This window comes from Microtus pennsylvanicus, chromosome 2, assembly GCF_037038515.1.
Source record: "Microtus pennsylvanicus isolate mMicPen1 chromosome 2, mMicPen1.hap1, whole genome shotgun sequence".
NCBI lineage: Eukaryota > Metazoa > Chordata > Mammalia > Rodentia > Cricetidae > Microtus > Microtus pennsylvanicus.
Genome location: NC_134580.1, coordinates 10,265,112 through 10,281,581, shown reverse-complemented (window position 1 = coordinate 10,281,581; position 16,470 = coordinate 10,265,112). Strand labels below are relative to the sequence as shown.

The following is a 16,470-nucleotide window of genomic DNA, read 5'->3' as shown; positions in this document are numbered from 1 at the left end:
ACCACTGAGCCATTTCTCCAGTCCTTGCCTTTTTTATTACATTTGTTTATTTAGTGCGTGTGTGTTTGCTTGATATGGGGGGCGGAGTGCATGCGGAGGTCAGGACAACTTCATGGAGTCGGTTCTCTCCTTCCATGTTTGCGAGTGGGATTGGAGAGTTGAACTCAGGTAGTTCGTGTGTCAAGCTCCTTTTCATGCTAAACCATCTCACCAGCCCCAGTCTGAGAATTCTGAGTGAATACAGCATTTATAGCATACATAGTGATTAAGAATATTCCAGTTTCTGACTGAGCTGAAAGAGAGACTAGGCATTTCTTCTAGGCATCCAAGTAGAAAAGCACCTTTACTTCCTCCCTAGGGACGATGCGAAGTGTTGCCTGGCGCCTGGACGCGTCCATCCTAGGTGCTGGGAAGGGTTTAAAGTTGGCAGCCACAGAAAGACAGAGAAGCAGCCTCCGGAGTTTTATGCTTTGCGTTGCTAAGGCAGCGCCCCTTCTAGTGCACGCCGAATAAAACTACAACTCCCATCACCGCCCGGACTACCCAACCCCTCCATGTTGAAGGCGGGGTGAGAGCGAGCGCGGAACCGGCTTTTCCTATTTCCTATGGTGTGATTGGTCCACAGCTCAGGCGCAGTAGCCAGTGAGCACACTCTTGGTCAGCAGCGAGGGCAATATGGCTTCCTGCACCTGGTGAATTTGGCACCATGGAGAAATCGCGGGACGCTGAGGTAAGAGGGAGAGGGCTCAGCCCCTCCGGGAAAGGGAACCCCGAAGGCCTCACTCGGCAGTGCGTCGTTTTAGCGATCCCTTGGGGGCGGAGAGGTGCAGGGTTAGTAAACTGAGGTAAGAAATTTAGTCCCGACCGGAGACCACTCGGGTTCGTCTTTGCTCCTGTTAAGCTGTGGGCTCGGTCCGTGGAAGAAGGTAGGAAGGAAACGCCTCCCCATCCAGGGGCAAGGAAACGGGGCTCGAAACTGCGACGCTACCTCTTTGACTTCTTGGTTTCGTGGTCCCGTGCTTTAGGGATTGTGCGGCCTGTCGCTTCCACGAGGGAAGTAAAGGGAAATATAAGTTGACTTTTACTCCACGCTTGGGCGTTCATGTGCCTGTCTGCCACTTTAGGCACAACCATCTCCATTAGGGAAGGCTTAAAAGAGCCTGTTGGTTCCCCCGGAAGTGGACACAGCTGCAAAGGGCAAGAGGTTGCCACCAAGTGTGTCAGTTTCCAAAACTTTGTCATGTGTTCCGTGACACGGTAGCCGGTTGCCCACCACCCCTTCCATTTGAAGTCTCTTCCCTTTTCCACGCAGTAATAATGGCCAACGTTTATGGAGCGCTCTTCTCATGGTTTACTTTTGTCATCCTTTCTTCCCAAAATATTTTTATAAAGTGTTAATGTCCTTGTTTAGTGGAAGCTGAGACAATGGGAGTTGACTTGCTGTGGATTGTACAGCTAGGAAGCAGTAGAGGTGGTATTTGAACCCTGGGTTTTTTTTTATAATTTATTATGATTTATTTAACTTTATTTTATGTGCATTGGTGTGAAGTTGTCAGATCCCCTGGAACAGGAGTTATAGACCGTTGTAAGCTGCCATGTGGGTGCTGGGAATTGAACCTGGGTCCTCTGGAAGAGCAGTCAGTGCTCCTAACCGCTGAGCCATCTCTCCAGCCCCGAACCCTTGGTTTTTAAGTAGTATCACATCTGTACCCCACGTTCTGTGAGCCAACACGTTCTGTCACAGGTGAGAAGACTGAGGTTCTCAGAAGGTAAATGACCCGAGGATCAGTGGTTGATTAAGATCCGAGCTTAAGAGTAAGCTGTGGTCCATACCACCATGCAATTACTGCCTGTGGCATCCTGCTCAGATCCTCCTTGAGACAGTCTGGGTCTCAATTTTTATCTGCCTTTGCCTCCCCCTCTGTTAGGAAGAAAATAGGTTTACTGACTAGACTTGCAGTGTGCTAGGCAGTAACAGGATTACCACAGCTGCTGACCTTAAATGTGTCTTTGAGCCAGGTGCTGGTAGCACACACCTTTAATCCCAGCACTGTGGAGGCAGAGGAAGGTAAATCTCTGTGAGTTCAAGGCCAGTCTGATCTACCAGACTGTGTGAGTTCCTGCACAACCAGGGCTCCATTTTGGTGTGCCTATACTGAACAGGGAAGAATGGGTTTCAAATGCTGTCTGCCCAGGAAGTTCCTTTGAGGTGTTTAGTATAGTTCCACTTTTTTTTTTTAATTTAAAGTCCTCCTGATTCAAGTTAATTTAAATAATGTATTGTTGTTTTGGTTTTTAAGATTTATCATTTATTTTATGTGCATTGGTGTTTTGCCTACATGCATGTCTGTGTGAGGGTGTCGGGTTCCCTGGAACTGGAGGAGTTACAGACAGTTGTGAGCTGTCATATGGTTGCTGGAATTGAACTGAGTCTCCTGGAAGAGCCGCCAGTGCTCCTAACCACTGAGCCATCTCTCCAGTCCTCTCCCCACGGTGTTATTATATAGAGCTCTGATCCCTGGCATAATTTTTTGACTTTATAGTGGTGTGAGAACAATATTGATTCAGGGACATTGTTCTCTGAAGTTTGCTCTGTGCCCAAGCTCCCCATGTGAGAGGTCGTGGTGAGCAGAGGCATACACAAACCACAGCTTGCAGTTAGCTATGCTAAGGTAGACTAGGTGTCATCTTTTCCCTTCTTAATTTTCTTTTCGAGGCAGGGTTTGTCTGTGTATCTTTGGAGCCTATCCTGGAACTTGGTCTGTAGACCAGGCTGGCCTCGAAGAAGATCCTCCTGCCTCTGCCTCCTGAGTACTGAGATTAGAGGGCCATGCCGCTACACCTGACTTCTTTAAGATTTATTAAGTAAATAAATCTTACAGTGTACAGTGTTCTGTCTGTATGTCTGCATACAGGTCAGAAGAAGGCTCCAAATCTCACTACATATGGCTGTGAGCTACCAGGTGATTGCTGGGAATTGAACTCAGGACACCTGGAAGAACAGCCAGTGCTCTTAACCGCTGAGCCATCTCTCCAGCGCTCCCATCCGTATTCTGTTTTGTCCATATTAAAATATCCTGTAGAGGGCTGGAGAGATGGCTCAGCGGTTAAGAGCATTGCCTGCTCCTCCAAAGGTCCTGAGTTCAATTCCCAGCAACCACATGGTGGATCAACCATCTGTAATGAGATCTGGTGGCCTCTTCAGGCATACATATAGACAGAATATTGTATACATAATAAATAAATTTAAAAAAAAATCCTGTAGGGAGCTGAAGAGATGGCTCAGCAATTAAAAACTCTTACTGCTCTTTCAGAAGACCAAAGTTCAAATTCGCAGCCCACACGAGGTGGATTAGCAGGTCTGCAGATTCTCTTCCCAGGCCAAGCACATGTCCATCTTCCTCTAGGAGACGCCGTCTTCAGAGCCAATGGAAGAAGAGGAGGAGGATGACTTGGAACTCTTCGGGGGCTACGACAGCTTCCGAAGTTACAACAGCAGCGCGGGCAGTGAGAGCAGCTCCTATCTGGAGGAGTCGAGTGAGGCAGAGAATGAAGACCGGGAAGCCGGGGAGCTTCCCACCTCACCTCTGCATTTGCTCAGCCCTGGGAACACTCGCTCCCTGGATGGAAGTGGTTCTGAGCCAGGTGACTTCTTCACAGTGCCCTTAAAGATGGAGGGGAGTCGGGAGCTTGTGGGCGAACGCAGGTGATGTGGGCAGAGCCATGCAGATATCTAAGGGACTGTCCTCGAGGGTCATTCCCTGTCCTGCAGTCTAGTTAGTATAATTCTCTGACACCTCATGTCTATTGTATCTATTCAGCACTTGGTAGATGCCATTGCCTTAGTGTGAGTCGCCTGGGCGTGAAGGCGGTGAGACCCACATAGCTTTTTTTAAGTATAGTATGTATGCAGGGTTCTGCCTCCATGTATGCCTGCAGGCCAAAAGTGGGCACCAGATCTCATTATAGATGGCTGTGAGCCACCATGTGGTGGCTGGGAATTGAACTCAGGACCTCAGGAAGAGCAGCCGGTGCTCTGAGCTTCTGAGCCATCTCTCCAGCCCTGCAAACAGCTTATGGACTACAAGTTAACACACATTGTAGGGAGACATGCAGGATAGTGACCTTCGGGTCAGGACGGACAGACGGACAGACGTGGAGATGGACAGAAGGGAGTGGTCAAAGATCATCTGAAAGCCAGTTGGCTTCGAAGAGGTGGATCTTGATGGTTGCCAGTCCCTGTGTCAGGACTCCAGAGTGTGAGCAGTGTGTCCTGGGAAAGAGGCAGGCTCCCATCTGCAGACGGCCCCTCCTGTTTCTTCATGCTTGCACTCCTGGGCAATGAGGTCCGGTTCCCTTGGAACCATCTTGACTTCTCCCCCCATTTTTTCATCTTTCGCCCTTCTCAAAATCTGAGCATTTCAATACTAGCAGGAATCACTAGGGAGAGCCACTGGGCCAGGGGCTGGTTCATGACCCTGGCTGCAGATGGGTCCCCTGGGAAGCTGGTTAAGCACTTCAGATACCCATGTCACTGGGGCCCAGGCCACAGCACCGTTTGACCTACGGTGAAGTCAAGGGAAACACAGCTTGTCCACTTGTCCCTGAGAACACAGAGCTACAAATACTAAGTGACTTCAGCACCTCTCTCTTGTCCCTGTCCTCTCTCTAAAACTTGTCACCAGGTTCTGCAGGTGTTCGTGTGGGTTTTCAGCCCCTTAGCACTGGCTCTTGCTGCAGGCCCAGGAGGAACCGCTTGCCATCTTAGGTGGATAGATGGAGTGGCAGCTGCTGGAGGGGCTGACTGCAGAGGCAGCATGTTGCGAGACTCACTCCTGACAGAACGACAGGCGCTGTCCTCCTCCTCTCACTCACATGGTTGACACAGTGCTCTGGACTCTGAGGAGCCCATGGGTTGGTCTGACTTGAAGTACTTATGTCTGGAGTCATGTGCCGGCTTCTCTTTCTAGCGGTCTGTGAGATGTGTGGTATCGTGGGCACAAGAGACGCTTTCTTCTCAAAGACCAAGAGGTTCTGCAGTGTCTCGTGTTCTAGGAGCTACTCCTCCAACTCCAAGAAAGCCAGTATCTTGGCCAGACTGCAGGTGAGAGCAGCCACTCTTGCCCTTCTTGGGGTCCTAGATGCTGAGCTGAGCCATCACGTTATTGGAGGCAGACACATAGTCAGTTTGGGGAACTCATCTCTAGTGGTCATTCGAGGTACGTGAGACCTTGCCTCAGAAAGTGCCACCCACTCCTTTCTTTTCTTTATTCTTTCTTTCTTTTTTTTTTTTTTAAGATCAAAAGAGGGTGTCAGGTACCCTGGGACCTCAAGACTTTGAGGCAGTGGAGGCAGCTGTGAGCCATATAGGTGCTAGGGACTAAACCTGGGTCCTCTTAACCAGTGAGCCATCTTACCAGACCCCTATTTAATTTAATTTTGTTTGTTTGGGTTTTCTGGGGTTTTTTGTTTGTTTTTTGTTTTTAAGACAGGGCTTCTCTGTGTAATGGCCCTAGCTGTTTTGGAACTAGCTTTGTAGACCAGGCTGATCTTGAACTCACAGAGATCTGTCTGACTTTGGGAGTGCTGGAATTAAAGGCATGCGCCACCACACTTGGCTCCTTTATTTTATTTTTGAGACAGGGTCGCACTATATAGCTCCGGCTGAACTAAAACTCACTATGTAGACCAGGCTGATCTCAAACTCACAAAGATCTGCCTACCTTTTTCTCACCTGCCTCCGTATTGCTGGGATTAAAGGCATGCCCTACCATGCCCAGTAATTCCTATTTTAAAAGGCTCAAAAACTTTAAGGTAATGGTTCTCAACCCTCCTAATGCTTCAATTTAATGCAGTTCTTTCGGGGGTTTTTTAGTTTTGTTCTGGTTTTGTTTTTAGCTTTTCAAGACAGGGTTTCTCTTGCTTTGGGGAATGTCTTGGAACGCTCTTGCAGACCAGGCTGGCCTCAAATTCACAGAGAGTGCTGGGATTAAAGGCGTGCGCCACCACCACCCAGCATTTTTTTGGGAGGGTTGGGGTGTTGAGACAGGATTTCTCTGTGTATTCCTGACTGTCCTGGAACTAGCTCTGTAGACCAGACTGGCTTAGAACTCACAGAGATCTGCCTGCCTTTGTCTCCCAAGTGCTGGTATTAAAGGTATGTGCCACCATGGCCCAGACAGTTCTTCATGTTGTGGTGACCCCCCCACCATAAAATTATTTTTATTGCTACTTCATAACTGTAATTTTGCTACTGTTATGAATTATAATGTAAATGTCTGATATGCAAGAGATCTGATATGTGACCCATGTGACAGAGTTGTTTGGCGCTCCCTTCCCGCAGAAGGGTTGAGAACTGCTCAGTGCATGTGTGCCTCTGCTTAGCTGGGTATTGAATGGACTCCTAGCCTTTGTCATGTTGCTTAGTTATCCTGTGTAAGTGAGCTTTCCCTGAGCCCTAATGAAAGCTCCCCAGCATGCTCTGGAGTAGACATATGAACAGAGGTTGCCTGTGGGTTTGGAGAGTTTCTGGCTTCTCTGCAGCCACTCAGTTGTAGCTCTCCAAGGAGCTGGGAGCATGGAGAGAACTGCAGGGGAAATGTTAGCGAGAGGCTGGAGAAGTCAAAGGATGACCGCAGCCTTCTGTAGCCCTCCCCTGGGTGTTCTCGCTCATCATCAGTTTTGTTTTGTTTTTGTATTTTCTGTGTATGTATCCCTGGCTGTCCTGGAACTCTCTGTGTACACCAGGCTGGTCTCGAACTCACAGAGATCCACCTGCCTCTGCCTCCCGAGTGCTGGGATTAAAGGCATGCACCACCATCACCCGGCTTTCTCTTTTAGACAAATTCAATCTTGTGTAGCCCGGGGTGGTCTTGACATCACACAGGTCCTTCTGCTTCTGTCTCCTGACTCCTGGGACTAAAGGTGTGGGCCACCACTGCCTGGCTTATATGGCTGACTAGTGTGGTGCTTTGCCCTCTAATCTTCAGGCAAGCTTTGTTTATTAAACACAAATAATATACCGCTATAGTAACTATCTATTTCTGATAGAAATCATAGCACAACCCACTGGTGGAGAAAGTTTTATTTGGCGCTCATGTCCTGCTCAAAGTCCATCATCAGGGAAGTGAGGGTAGGAACTCACTCAAGAGCAGGAGACAGATGTTTAGTGGTTCATTCTTCATGGCTGTCTATCTGCTTTCTTACACAATTCAAGACAGCTTACAGGGGTGGAGACACCCACAGTGGGCCTAGATCTCCCATATTAGTCAGCACTAAGAAATGGGTCCTGTAACCTGCCAGCAGCTGCAAAACCCCAAGCCAGTATCAGATGCTCAGCAATTAACCCTCTGTGTTTTAAAGACATCTTTCTGTGTAAATGGATGTCTGTGGGAAATCTCAAGAGACAGGTCCTAGATGTTGAGAGACTTATGGCAGGAAATTTCACCGTCTGGTTTTCTGTCTCCCAAACTTCTAAGGTGAGAATAAAACGTGGAGGAACAAAGAGCAGCGGGGAAGGAAGGGAGGCCAACAGGAAGCGACATCTATCCTTCCATGTGTAGCTTTGGCTGTAGGGAAGATCGTAATCAGCAGGAGTTGAAACATAGCCCTGTGTGTGCATTAGGGCCTTTGCCGTGGGGAGGCAATGTCTAGAAGAACCAGACATTTGGTTGTTTATGTATGAGATGGTTTGGCTAGAGGGTGTGTGTCACCTAGCAGGGCTTTATGTGTAAGAAGTGTCTGCTTTTGGGTATATGGTACAGAATTAACAAAGATACCAGGGTCCTAGCGTGAGAGAGAGAGAGTGGGGGAGGAAAAGAAAAGAATGAAAGAAGGTAGAGAGAGTTGGTTTTGAATACAAGGCCAGGAACAGCCATCACAACCTATGTGTATCTGTGACAGTGGATGTAGGGGCAGAGACACCTAGCATGATGTGACTCCTAGCGTTACATGCATGTTTGGAGATTTGCTTTACAGGAGGAATAAATGAGGTGGACACAAGACCTAGGCATGTACGGAAGCCATTGACTGTAGGGAGCATACAAAGGTGTGCCACTCCAAGGGAGAGTTTTCAAGCAATGACTCTTAGACATAATGGTGTGTGCATGGGTGTGTGTGTGTGTGTGTGTGTGTGTGTGTGTGTGTGTGTGTGTATGGGGATTTGGCTGTGGAGGAGTGGATATGTGGAAAGCCTACATGAAAAGCTGAGTGTGTGGATTTGGCTGGAGGGACTAGAAGGACTTGAGTTATAGCCATGAGTGGATTGGTGAGGCTTCATCTGTTCCTGAGAGAACAGGAGGGACAACATAGCCAAGCACACATGTGTGCGTGTATGTCTGTTTGTGTGTCTGTCTCTCTGAATTTTGGTTTTAAGTTAGTGCACATCTAGCATGCTCTAAAACCATGTGCAGGCAGAGCAAAGGCTGTGACAGAAGGAACAGCTGACATGACATGACACCCACCCTGTGTTCTGTCATTGACTGTAGACGCCAGCATTACTCTCAGGACCAGAAACCTATGCATGTATGTGGGTGGGGCTTTTGAGGTAAGTGTGGGGATACCATGTAGGACATGAGCCCTAGTTTTGTTCCTATCTCTGTCTCTCTTACTCTCCTCCCCTTACTTTTCTCTCGCCTCTCCTCTCTCCTCCTCTCTAAATATCTCTATTTGTGTGTGTGTGTGTGTGTGTGTGTGTGTGTGTGTGTGCGTGTGTGTGTGCCAGAGAGAGAGAGAGACAGAGAGAGAAAGAGACAGAGAGAGAGTAGGGTTAACATGTAAGGTAGGTGCCTGCAAGCTTACACCATCCTTATGTATATGGGTGTAACTGGTTATAGGGGAGGAGACTCTTAGCATGACAGGACACCTTGCCATGCATGTGTTTTTGAAGTTTTCCTCTAGCGGAGGTATTTCAGAGAAGGACCTGACACATAGTCATGTACCTGAGACTCTATTAGGAGGTAGACCTAGCAGACACTGGCACTAACTGTACATCCAGGGACTTTGATGTTAACGGAGGGAATCAAAGAACGTGATCCCTAGTCCTATGTGTATCTGTTTATATGTAGGGTATTTGACTATTCTTAAGGGAGTCCCTGGCAGGAGCTAACACGTAATACCCATTGGATGGGGTTAACTGAAGGTGGGGGATTCGTAGGGAGACCTGATATCCAGTGTATAAGAAGAATGTGGCTGTCAGGTAGGGTTTACCTAGCAGGATCTGAAACCTTGCCCTATGTCTTTGACATTGTGGTGGTAGGGTGTCCAAGAGACATAAAGAATAAGAATGTGTTGCCATGAGGATCAGTAAAAGGGGGTGTCCTGCAGCATCCCATACCTAATGGGTAGAATTAGTGTCCATCCAGGCCTGTTAATATACTGGATTGGCAGTGGTTGGTCTGATACCCACGGGTACCACTAGGGATGTATACCTAGAAATATATGTGAGACTGCCTAGGGGAATGTGTGTGTTTCAAGGGCCTTCAGCTACCATTCTAGGAGTTATCATGGCCTGAGTGTTTGGATACCAAGGTTTGATATCCTAAAATTTATATGAGTTGATGTCATGAGGTATCACAGGGTCTGGTAATTAACACTGGAGAACGTCACTTGTGTGGTAGAATAGTTTCCTGTGGGTACCAAATAATAGCAGTATGTTTAGGGTAGACTGGCAGATCATTGGCCATGGCCCGGTAACTAGCCACTTAGTGGGGTTAAATGAGTGTCATTCAAGGTCCATGCCTTGGTAGACATACAAGGTGTAGGGACTCGATTGCTCAGTAGGGCCTGATACCTAGCAGCTAGTATGTGGTTGAGTGGACCTTCTTCATGAACCAATATTTAGGAATGTATCTGAGGTTGTGTGTGGGGGAGGCAGGGGTTGTTCAGCAGGGTCTGACAGCTGGCAGAGCTCCCTTCTTGGGAGATCCAATCAGAAAGAGAAACACATTCATTACTCAAGGCCCTTCTGAGATCCTTTCTTAGCCTGCTCACACAGGGTTTCTGGGTTATCTGAGAGGACAAAGAGGCACAGGTCATGTTTTGCAGTGTCAAAATACAGAGGGGTCTAAGTTGGGCAGGGATACAACAGTATCTAACCACTGGGAGGCTTTCCCAAGAGGCCCTTTTGGTAGATTCTCCAAATCCTGTCAGTAATTCAGGTGGTTGTCTGTAGTTGGAAGTTGGAAGAGCAACCATTTCTTTGTCCTCCACAGAGTGTCCTCATGACGTCCAGTGGAGCCTCTGAGATCCTCAAGAGCTCAGGCAATGGCATGCCAATCTTCCAGGAGACGTAGAGGTGAGGACAGACTCCACATTCAAGGTCACTAATGCTGAGTGTGCTCATCCTCAGGTGAGGAATTTCAGGGTCCATGATTCAGTTTGTGGCCCAGCACCTATAAGAGAAGCCTTATTTTAACTAAGGATGAGGCTGGCAGAAAGATTCATTCACCAGTCCTTATCCTGTGGACTTTGGAGAAGGGCAGCTTTCTTTTTGGTGGGATTTGGGGCCTAATGAGGCAGGGTCAATGTTGATTTTCTTATGTGACCTTCCTAAAGGAGAATTCACTATGGTCTCCTCAGGAAGCTGTGATTGCAGGGATTGCTTTGTCCTGACTTCCCTGCTCCTGTCCTGTGAAAGGGTTCTAGGGTCAGGGAGGAAAAGCAGGTTCCCAGCAACATGTCTATATCTGGGCACTGTGCTTCTTGCACCCCATCTCATTCAACACTTGCCTAGATGACACAGGATGCACATACGGTGACAATGAGCTTTGTCCCAGAGCATGTCCAACAGATCCTGGAGATCTGAGGAGAGAAGGGCGGTCAATGAGAGGTCTGGGGTTGACCTCTGAGACTGCAAGAGACCCAGGCTGCTACCACAATGGTCACCGTATCTGGGGCCAAGGAATTAAAACAGGGATCCAACCAGTCATGCACTGTCCAAAGAGCAAGTTTTCCCCACTGCAAGCGAAACAGTACTGAGCAACGTTGGGATTGTGTGTGCAGAGATCTGGGTACAAATAGCAGGTATTGACTGCACCTCTTCCTGTTGCCTCCATCAGGGAGACAGTGAGGAAGGGGGATGTTAAATGTGTGAGCCTGATCATAAGCTGACTGAGCTCAGGTAACAGTCTAAAGACCACAATGGGTCCCTCTAGTGGCCAGCGATATAAAAAGTACACATTACACCCACTGGGCCTCTTGGATATCATGTCTGAATTCTGAGATTCACATTGTTAGAGACCATCACATGGGCTTGGGGCCCCTGGTCCACTTGGGCTGTCTCTTCTAAGATTCCATGACCTGGTCACAGTCCTCAAGTGTCTCTGCCCAGGCACTGGTGACAGTAAAGTACATCAGGACTGACTTGCCTTAGTGGTCACTCACTGATCAACAGATCAGCCAACTGCCAAGGAGGAAGCAGGTCAACTTCTCTGGGCTGGTTTTCCTGCTCGATGTGTGAACCATCCTGCTCCCGGCGGTGGAACTCAACATAGACTAAGTCACTGTGGAGTGAATGCCATCTATATCGTGTGCTGTGGTTATTATAATCCCCTTGTGTGAGATGTTCATCTTCTTTGTTTCAAACTGTACCTCCCCAGTGATTTAAGATCAGAGGAGAGAGATGTGCTACCTACACCAAGTTTTCTCAACATCCCTCTGAAGCCATGGCTTGCGTGTTGTTTCTCATTCTCTTTCTTGTCCTCTGTAACACAACCTCAATGACCACTTTCCCTTGGGATTGAGGGAAGCATTTCTGGCCAGCTTTAAGCTTCCTAATGCATTAAGTAGAGTCAACTTTAGACCAGAAACCAAACACATCTCAACTACCATAGGCTGGTCTATAGTGGTCTTGTGATGCCTTCAGCCATGTGCTGCCCACAGATGAGCCTTGGCCTTCAACCCCTTCAGAGTGGCCTTCCTTCTTTGCACGGAAGAGCGATCTGCTGTCAGGTGCACCTGACAACACTTTAGACAATTAGCCCAGCAGGACAACCAAGCTGACAGCTGAGCTGAAAGTCCTAGCTCTACAATCAACAAGACTGCCTAGGCCTGACCCCTGTGACCAGTGGGACCTGGGTATAAAGTAGTTGTGAGAGTGCTGGCCTCTGTGTCCTAGTCTAGGTAAGCCCAACTCACTTCCAAAGTGGAGCAAAGTCCCGGCATTCCAAAGTGATGCCCATTTTCCTCCAGTTGGCTGTCACTTCCTGTCAGGGGAAAAATACAGTTCTCATAAAACTCCCTACAGTAAGGCTTCTTCAGAAACACAGTAACCAGAGCTGCACACAGTGTGACTGTGTCTTTTCTGATGGCCAGGACACAAGGATAAAAATCCAGCCAACAAAAACGCAGGGAGCAGAGGCAGATGGAGGAGGGGAAGGAGCTCCCTTGTGTTCATGTGGGGAAACATTTCACTAGAACCAGAAACCTGAAGAAGCACACAAATTAATGAGTTCTGCTGAGATATTCCCTTGCAGACTAGTCCACAGGGTCTGCACATTCATGGGCAGCTTGGACATGGTATTGGCTCAAGTTTCCCTCTGTCAAGGATGCTGTGATGGGCCAGCCCTGGACATTTTCCCTTGAAAATTATGGTGTCCTGGGGAGAAACCTGTGGCAGATGGCTTACCTCCTCCTCTGTTGGACAGAGACCCTTTATACTGGGTACGTGGGCACCCTGCCATCTGGAATTCCTCCAATGCTCCTACTTCTGAGTCTCAGGCCACGCTTGCAGTCTCCTTCCGGTGTCTCCTGATGTCCAGAGCTCATCACTTTAAACAGGAAGGACCCGTGAGAGGGGCTCTAAGGGAACTGAAACATGCAGCTCTCAGTCTCCACTCTCCTTACCCACTGAGCTTCCCTCTCCCCATGGCTCCTCCCCTCTGTCTCTTCCATCCCGTCCACATTTCTCCCTCTGCAAACTCTTTCCTGCTGCCTCTGCAGCCTCTGTCTCTCACCCTCTGGTTCCATCTCCAGCTCGACCATGTCACTTTACTTAGAAGCAGGGAGAGCTGTGGGACTGGAGATTCTGATGTCAGATTTGGAAATTTACACCCATACAGGGAAACAAGTTAATGGGACAATTGCAAAAGACACATGACTGTTTCAAATATGAAAAACTGGTGAAAAAATTGATGACATAACTATCTGAAGATATGGGGAAAGGGCACATGCTCAGCAGCAAAAGTCCAATTTTGACCTTTTGAGAATGCATGTTTCTTAATAAGGTTCCATTATGTGAGACAAGCAAGTCCCCAAAGCAAAAGAGATCTCTCTTCTGTCATATGGAAAATCTGGAGGTCTGTAGGAGATGGAACATGCATGACAGAACACTGAGGACACAGAATTGGACAGTGGTCCCCCAGGGATTGCACACAATGAGGGGGGGGAATGATCACCTCTGCCCTCACAGAGTCCCGCGTGTGCTGCAGAGTCCTAGTTGTTCAGTATCAGGGCTCCGGCAGCTCTGAGATCCCCACTAGACAGCAAGAAAGAAGAAGGTTCAATGGTCGAAAAACCAACCCAAACCCAGTAAAGAAATCTTGGGGCATCCATGACCAAGTCCAGCCGTGAAAGCCAGCAGCCAAGTGGACTCTATCTGTGTTGGATGAGGAGGACTGGAAGCTTCTTTCTAGGATTTGTGGCTTCTTGCACTGCCTCTAGCACTGGTGTCCATAGAGTTAAATCTCTGACTTCAAAATCCCAAGACAGGAGCCCAGTGTCACAGTGACAAACCTTGAGACTTGTTCTCAGAGCCCAAATAGAGAGAACTCAATCACACCAGGAAACCAATCTGGACCCTGCTGATTGGTCAGTTTGAAGTCATATGACTTGTGCCAAGATTCAGGTGGAGATTCTGTAAAAACACGGTTGATGCATAGACTTAATACTCTATGCCTTGTTCCCAAGGATGTATCAGCAATGGCACATGTCCCCAGCCCACTGCCTTGTGTCCACAGAAGAACTCCTGATGGCACTTCTTACCTCCAGGTGTCTGTTCATGCTGGACATAGACTTCTATTCCGAAGGTTATGTTAGATCTTTGCCCCCTGTTCCTAGTCCATCGTGGATGAAAAAACCTTCAGTTCAGTCCTGACCCTGTCAAGACGAAAAAAGCACAGAACTGGTACGATTCTGCATCAGCTGTTTCAAGGAACTTACCATTGACGCCATACAGCTGTTTGGAGGAACTTACCATTGACACCATACAGCTGTTTGGAGGAACTTACCATTGACGCCATACAGCTGTTTGGAGGAACTTACCATTGACACCATACAGCTGTTTGGAGGAACTTACCATAGACGCCATACAGCTGTTTGGAGGAACTTACCATTGACACCATACAGCTGTTTGGAGGAACTTACCACTGACGCCATACAGCTGTTTGGAGGAACTTACCATTGACACCATACAGCTGTTTGGAGGAACTTACCATAGACGCCATACAGCTGTTTGGAGGAACTTACCATTGACACCATACAGCTGTTTGGAGGAACTTACCATTGACGCCATACAGCTGTTTGGAGGAACTTACCATTGACACCATACAGCTGTTTGGAGGAACTTACCATTGACGCCATACAGCTGTTTGGAGGAACTTACCATTGACACCATACAGCTGTTTGGAGGAACTTACCATAGACGCCATACAGCTGTTTGGAGGAACTTACCATTGACACCATACAGCTGTTTGGAGGAACTTACCATTGACGCCATACAGCTGTTTGGAGGAACTTACCATGGACACCATACGGCTGTTTGGAGGAACTTACCATGGACACCATACAGCTGTTGAAGCCAGGCATGGCAGTGTGCATCTGCAGCACAGCCCTCAGGAGGCAGGGTACATGGTCGATCTCTACGAGTTTGAGATCTGTGTGCTCTTCATAGAGAGTCTCAGGACATCCAGGACTATATTGTGAGATCCAGTCTCAAAACATAAAATACAAAATATGGATTCAGGAAATTTCCCTATCTCATTTCCAGAATTCAACAGAACCCTCAACCATTTCACAGCCCTGGCTTCACTGATAAGCAACAGAAACAAGACCTGATCCCAGCTGATGCCCATTAATTAAAGTTGCTCTTACCTCCTAAGCCTCTGCTTCTTGTTACCTGTATGTGAGACTCACCAGATGGTCAGGGTTCTAGAACGTACGTGACATCACAAGCTGGCTGCTGTCCTGCTGGGCTAAAGATCAGGCCAAGTCTTCACTATGCACCAGTGTTAGCTAAAAGGTCAGATGGTCAGGATGGAAGCCGGATGCCAAGTACCACAGAGAGATGGTTCCTCCCTTGCCACACCTCCACAGTCTCTCCGCCTCCCATTGCTCTTCAGTCAAGCGAGTCAATGGTAAGTTTCCCTCTGTGTTAGGGGTGCTGGCAGAGGCCACCTCATGGGATCCTTTTCTTCATGACATCAGGACCAGGCTTCAGAAACTCATCTTCTACCACAAACAGATACTTACTGCAATCAATCTTACCTTCAGGGGATGATGTGCATAGATATGGCCCTGGATTACCCATTGAGTTCAGTTCCCCTTGGCAGCTCAGCGAGCTGCTCTCTACCTGGAAGGTGTCCTGGAAAACAGTTGGGACCCCACACTCACCAGTGTTCACACTGCACCATCGGCTGTCATCAGGGGCTCTATGATGACCAAGATCTCCTTGTGCACATGCCCCTATGGCGGGCATTGGTCATAGAGACGTCCCCTGGCTGCTGGCCTTGTGAAGACAGAACTCACGTCAGACCTGGCATGACGTACTTACATTCCCACGATGGAGCAGAACAATGGTAATGTGAGGTCTAATGTAGGTTATAAATCCCTCCATGAGAAGGGAAAATGATGCCAGATTCCTGGATCAGGCAATGGGAGGCAACATGGAAACCCTGGATGAAGGAGCCTGTGAGGACAAAGACACAGAAGTCATCAGACCTGCCATAGGCCATGTCAGACAAGACCAGGGGAGGACTCCAATTATGATGGAGCACCGTTCTGTCCTACCTTCATCAGTAGCCCCAGTCAAGAAGGCCTTTCCAAGACCGCCTTACACTTTTCTACCTTGACACATGCCAAAACCTTCAGAGCAGAGACTTTCCTCCTCAAGGAGGCAAGAAACCAGAGTTCCTACTCTGTGCTGCAGGAGACATTTGTTCCTGGTCTTACTTCTTCAAGACCCCTACCCAGCAAAACCTTCTTTTCTCCTGATTTATTTCCAGGTTAGCGCCTCAGGACAGACACTAGCCCTCTCTCTGCAGGTCCTCTCACTTCCTCTTTATCCTCTCCACTTCCCTTTCCCCTGGTCCTCCCCCATTATCTCCTCTTCCCCCACTGTTTTTGTGCTTCCTGCAGTTCTTCCTAAAGACAGTCAGAAAGCAGTTTGAGGGTGATGGAGAGATCACAAAGGACTGAAGCCTGAATCCTGTGTGCAAGCCTGTCCTATCGACAGAGGCCGGCTATTAGATGCTGGAG

General features: G+C 48.2%; 1 protein-coding gene across 8 annotated transcripts in view; it reads left to right on the top strand.

Annotated features, from left to right (window-relative positions):
• Nucleotides 1-633: 633 nt before the first annotated feature.
• LOC142843133 (lethal(3)malignant brain tumor-like protein 2) overlaps nucleotides 634-16,470 on the top strand; it is a 28,464-nt gene continuing 12,627 nt past the window's right edge. For 5 of the 8 annotated variants that reach the window (XM_075960036.1, XM_075960037.1, XM_075960031.1 and 2 more), the window contains exons 1-4: nucleotides 634-730; nucleotides 3,408-3,645; nucleotides 4,971-5,104; nucleotides 10,212-10,294. In XM_075960036.1, the coding sequence (XP_075816151.1) occupies nucleotides 707-730; nucleotides 3,408-3,645; nucleotides 4,971-5,104; nucleotides 10,212-10,292 (477 nt within the window). In that variant the 5' untranslated portion in view covers nucleotides 634-706 and the 3' untranslated portion in view covers nucleotides 10,293-10,294. Of the gene's footprint in view, nucleotides 731-3,407; nucleotides 3,646-4,970; nucleotides 5,105-10,211; nucleotides 10,349-11,392; nucleotides 11,665-14,983; nucleotides 15,095-16,470 lie in introns of those variants that run through there. The other 3 variants (XR_012909565.1, XM_075960030.1, XM_075960032.1) reach the window with 3 other exon arrangements.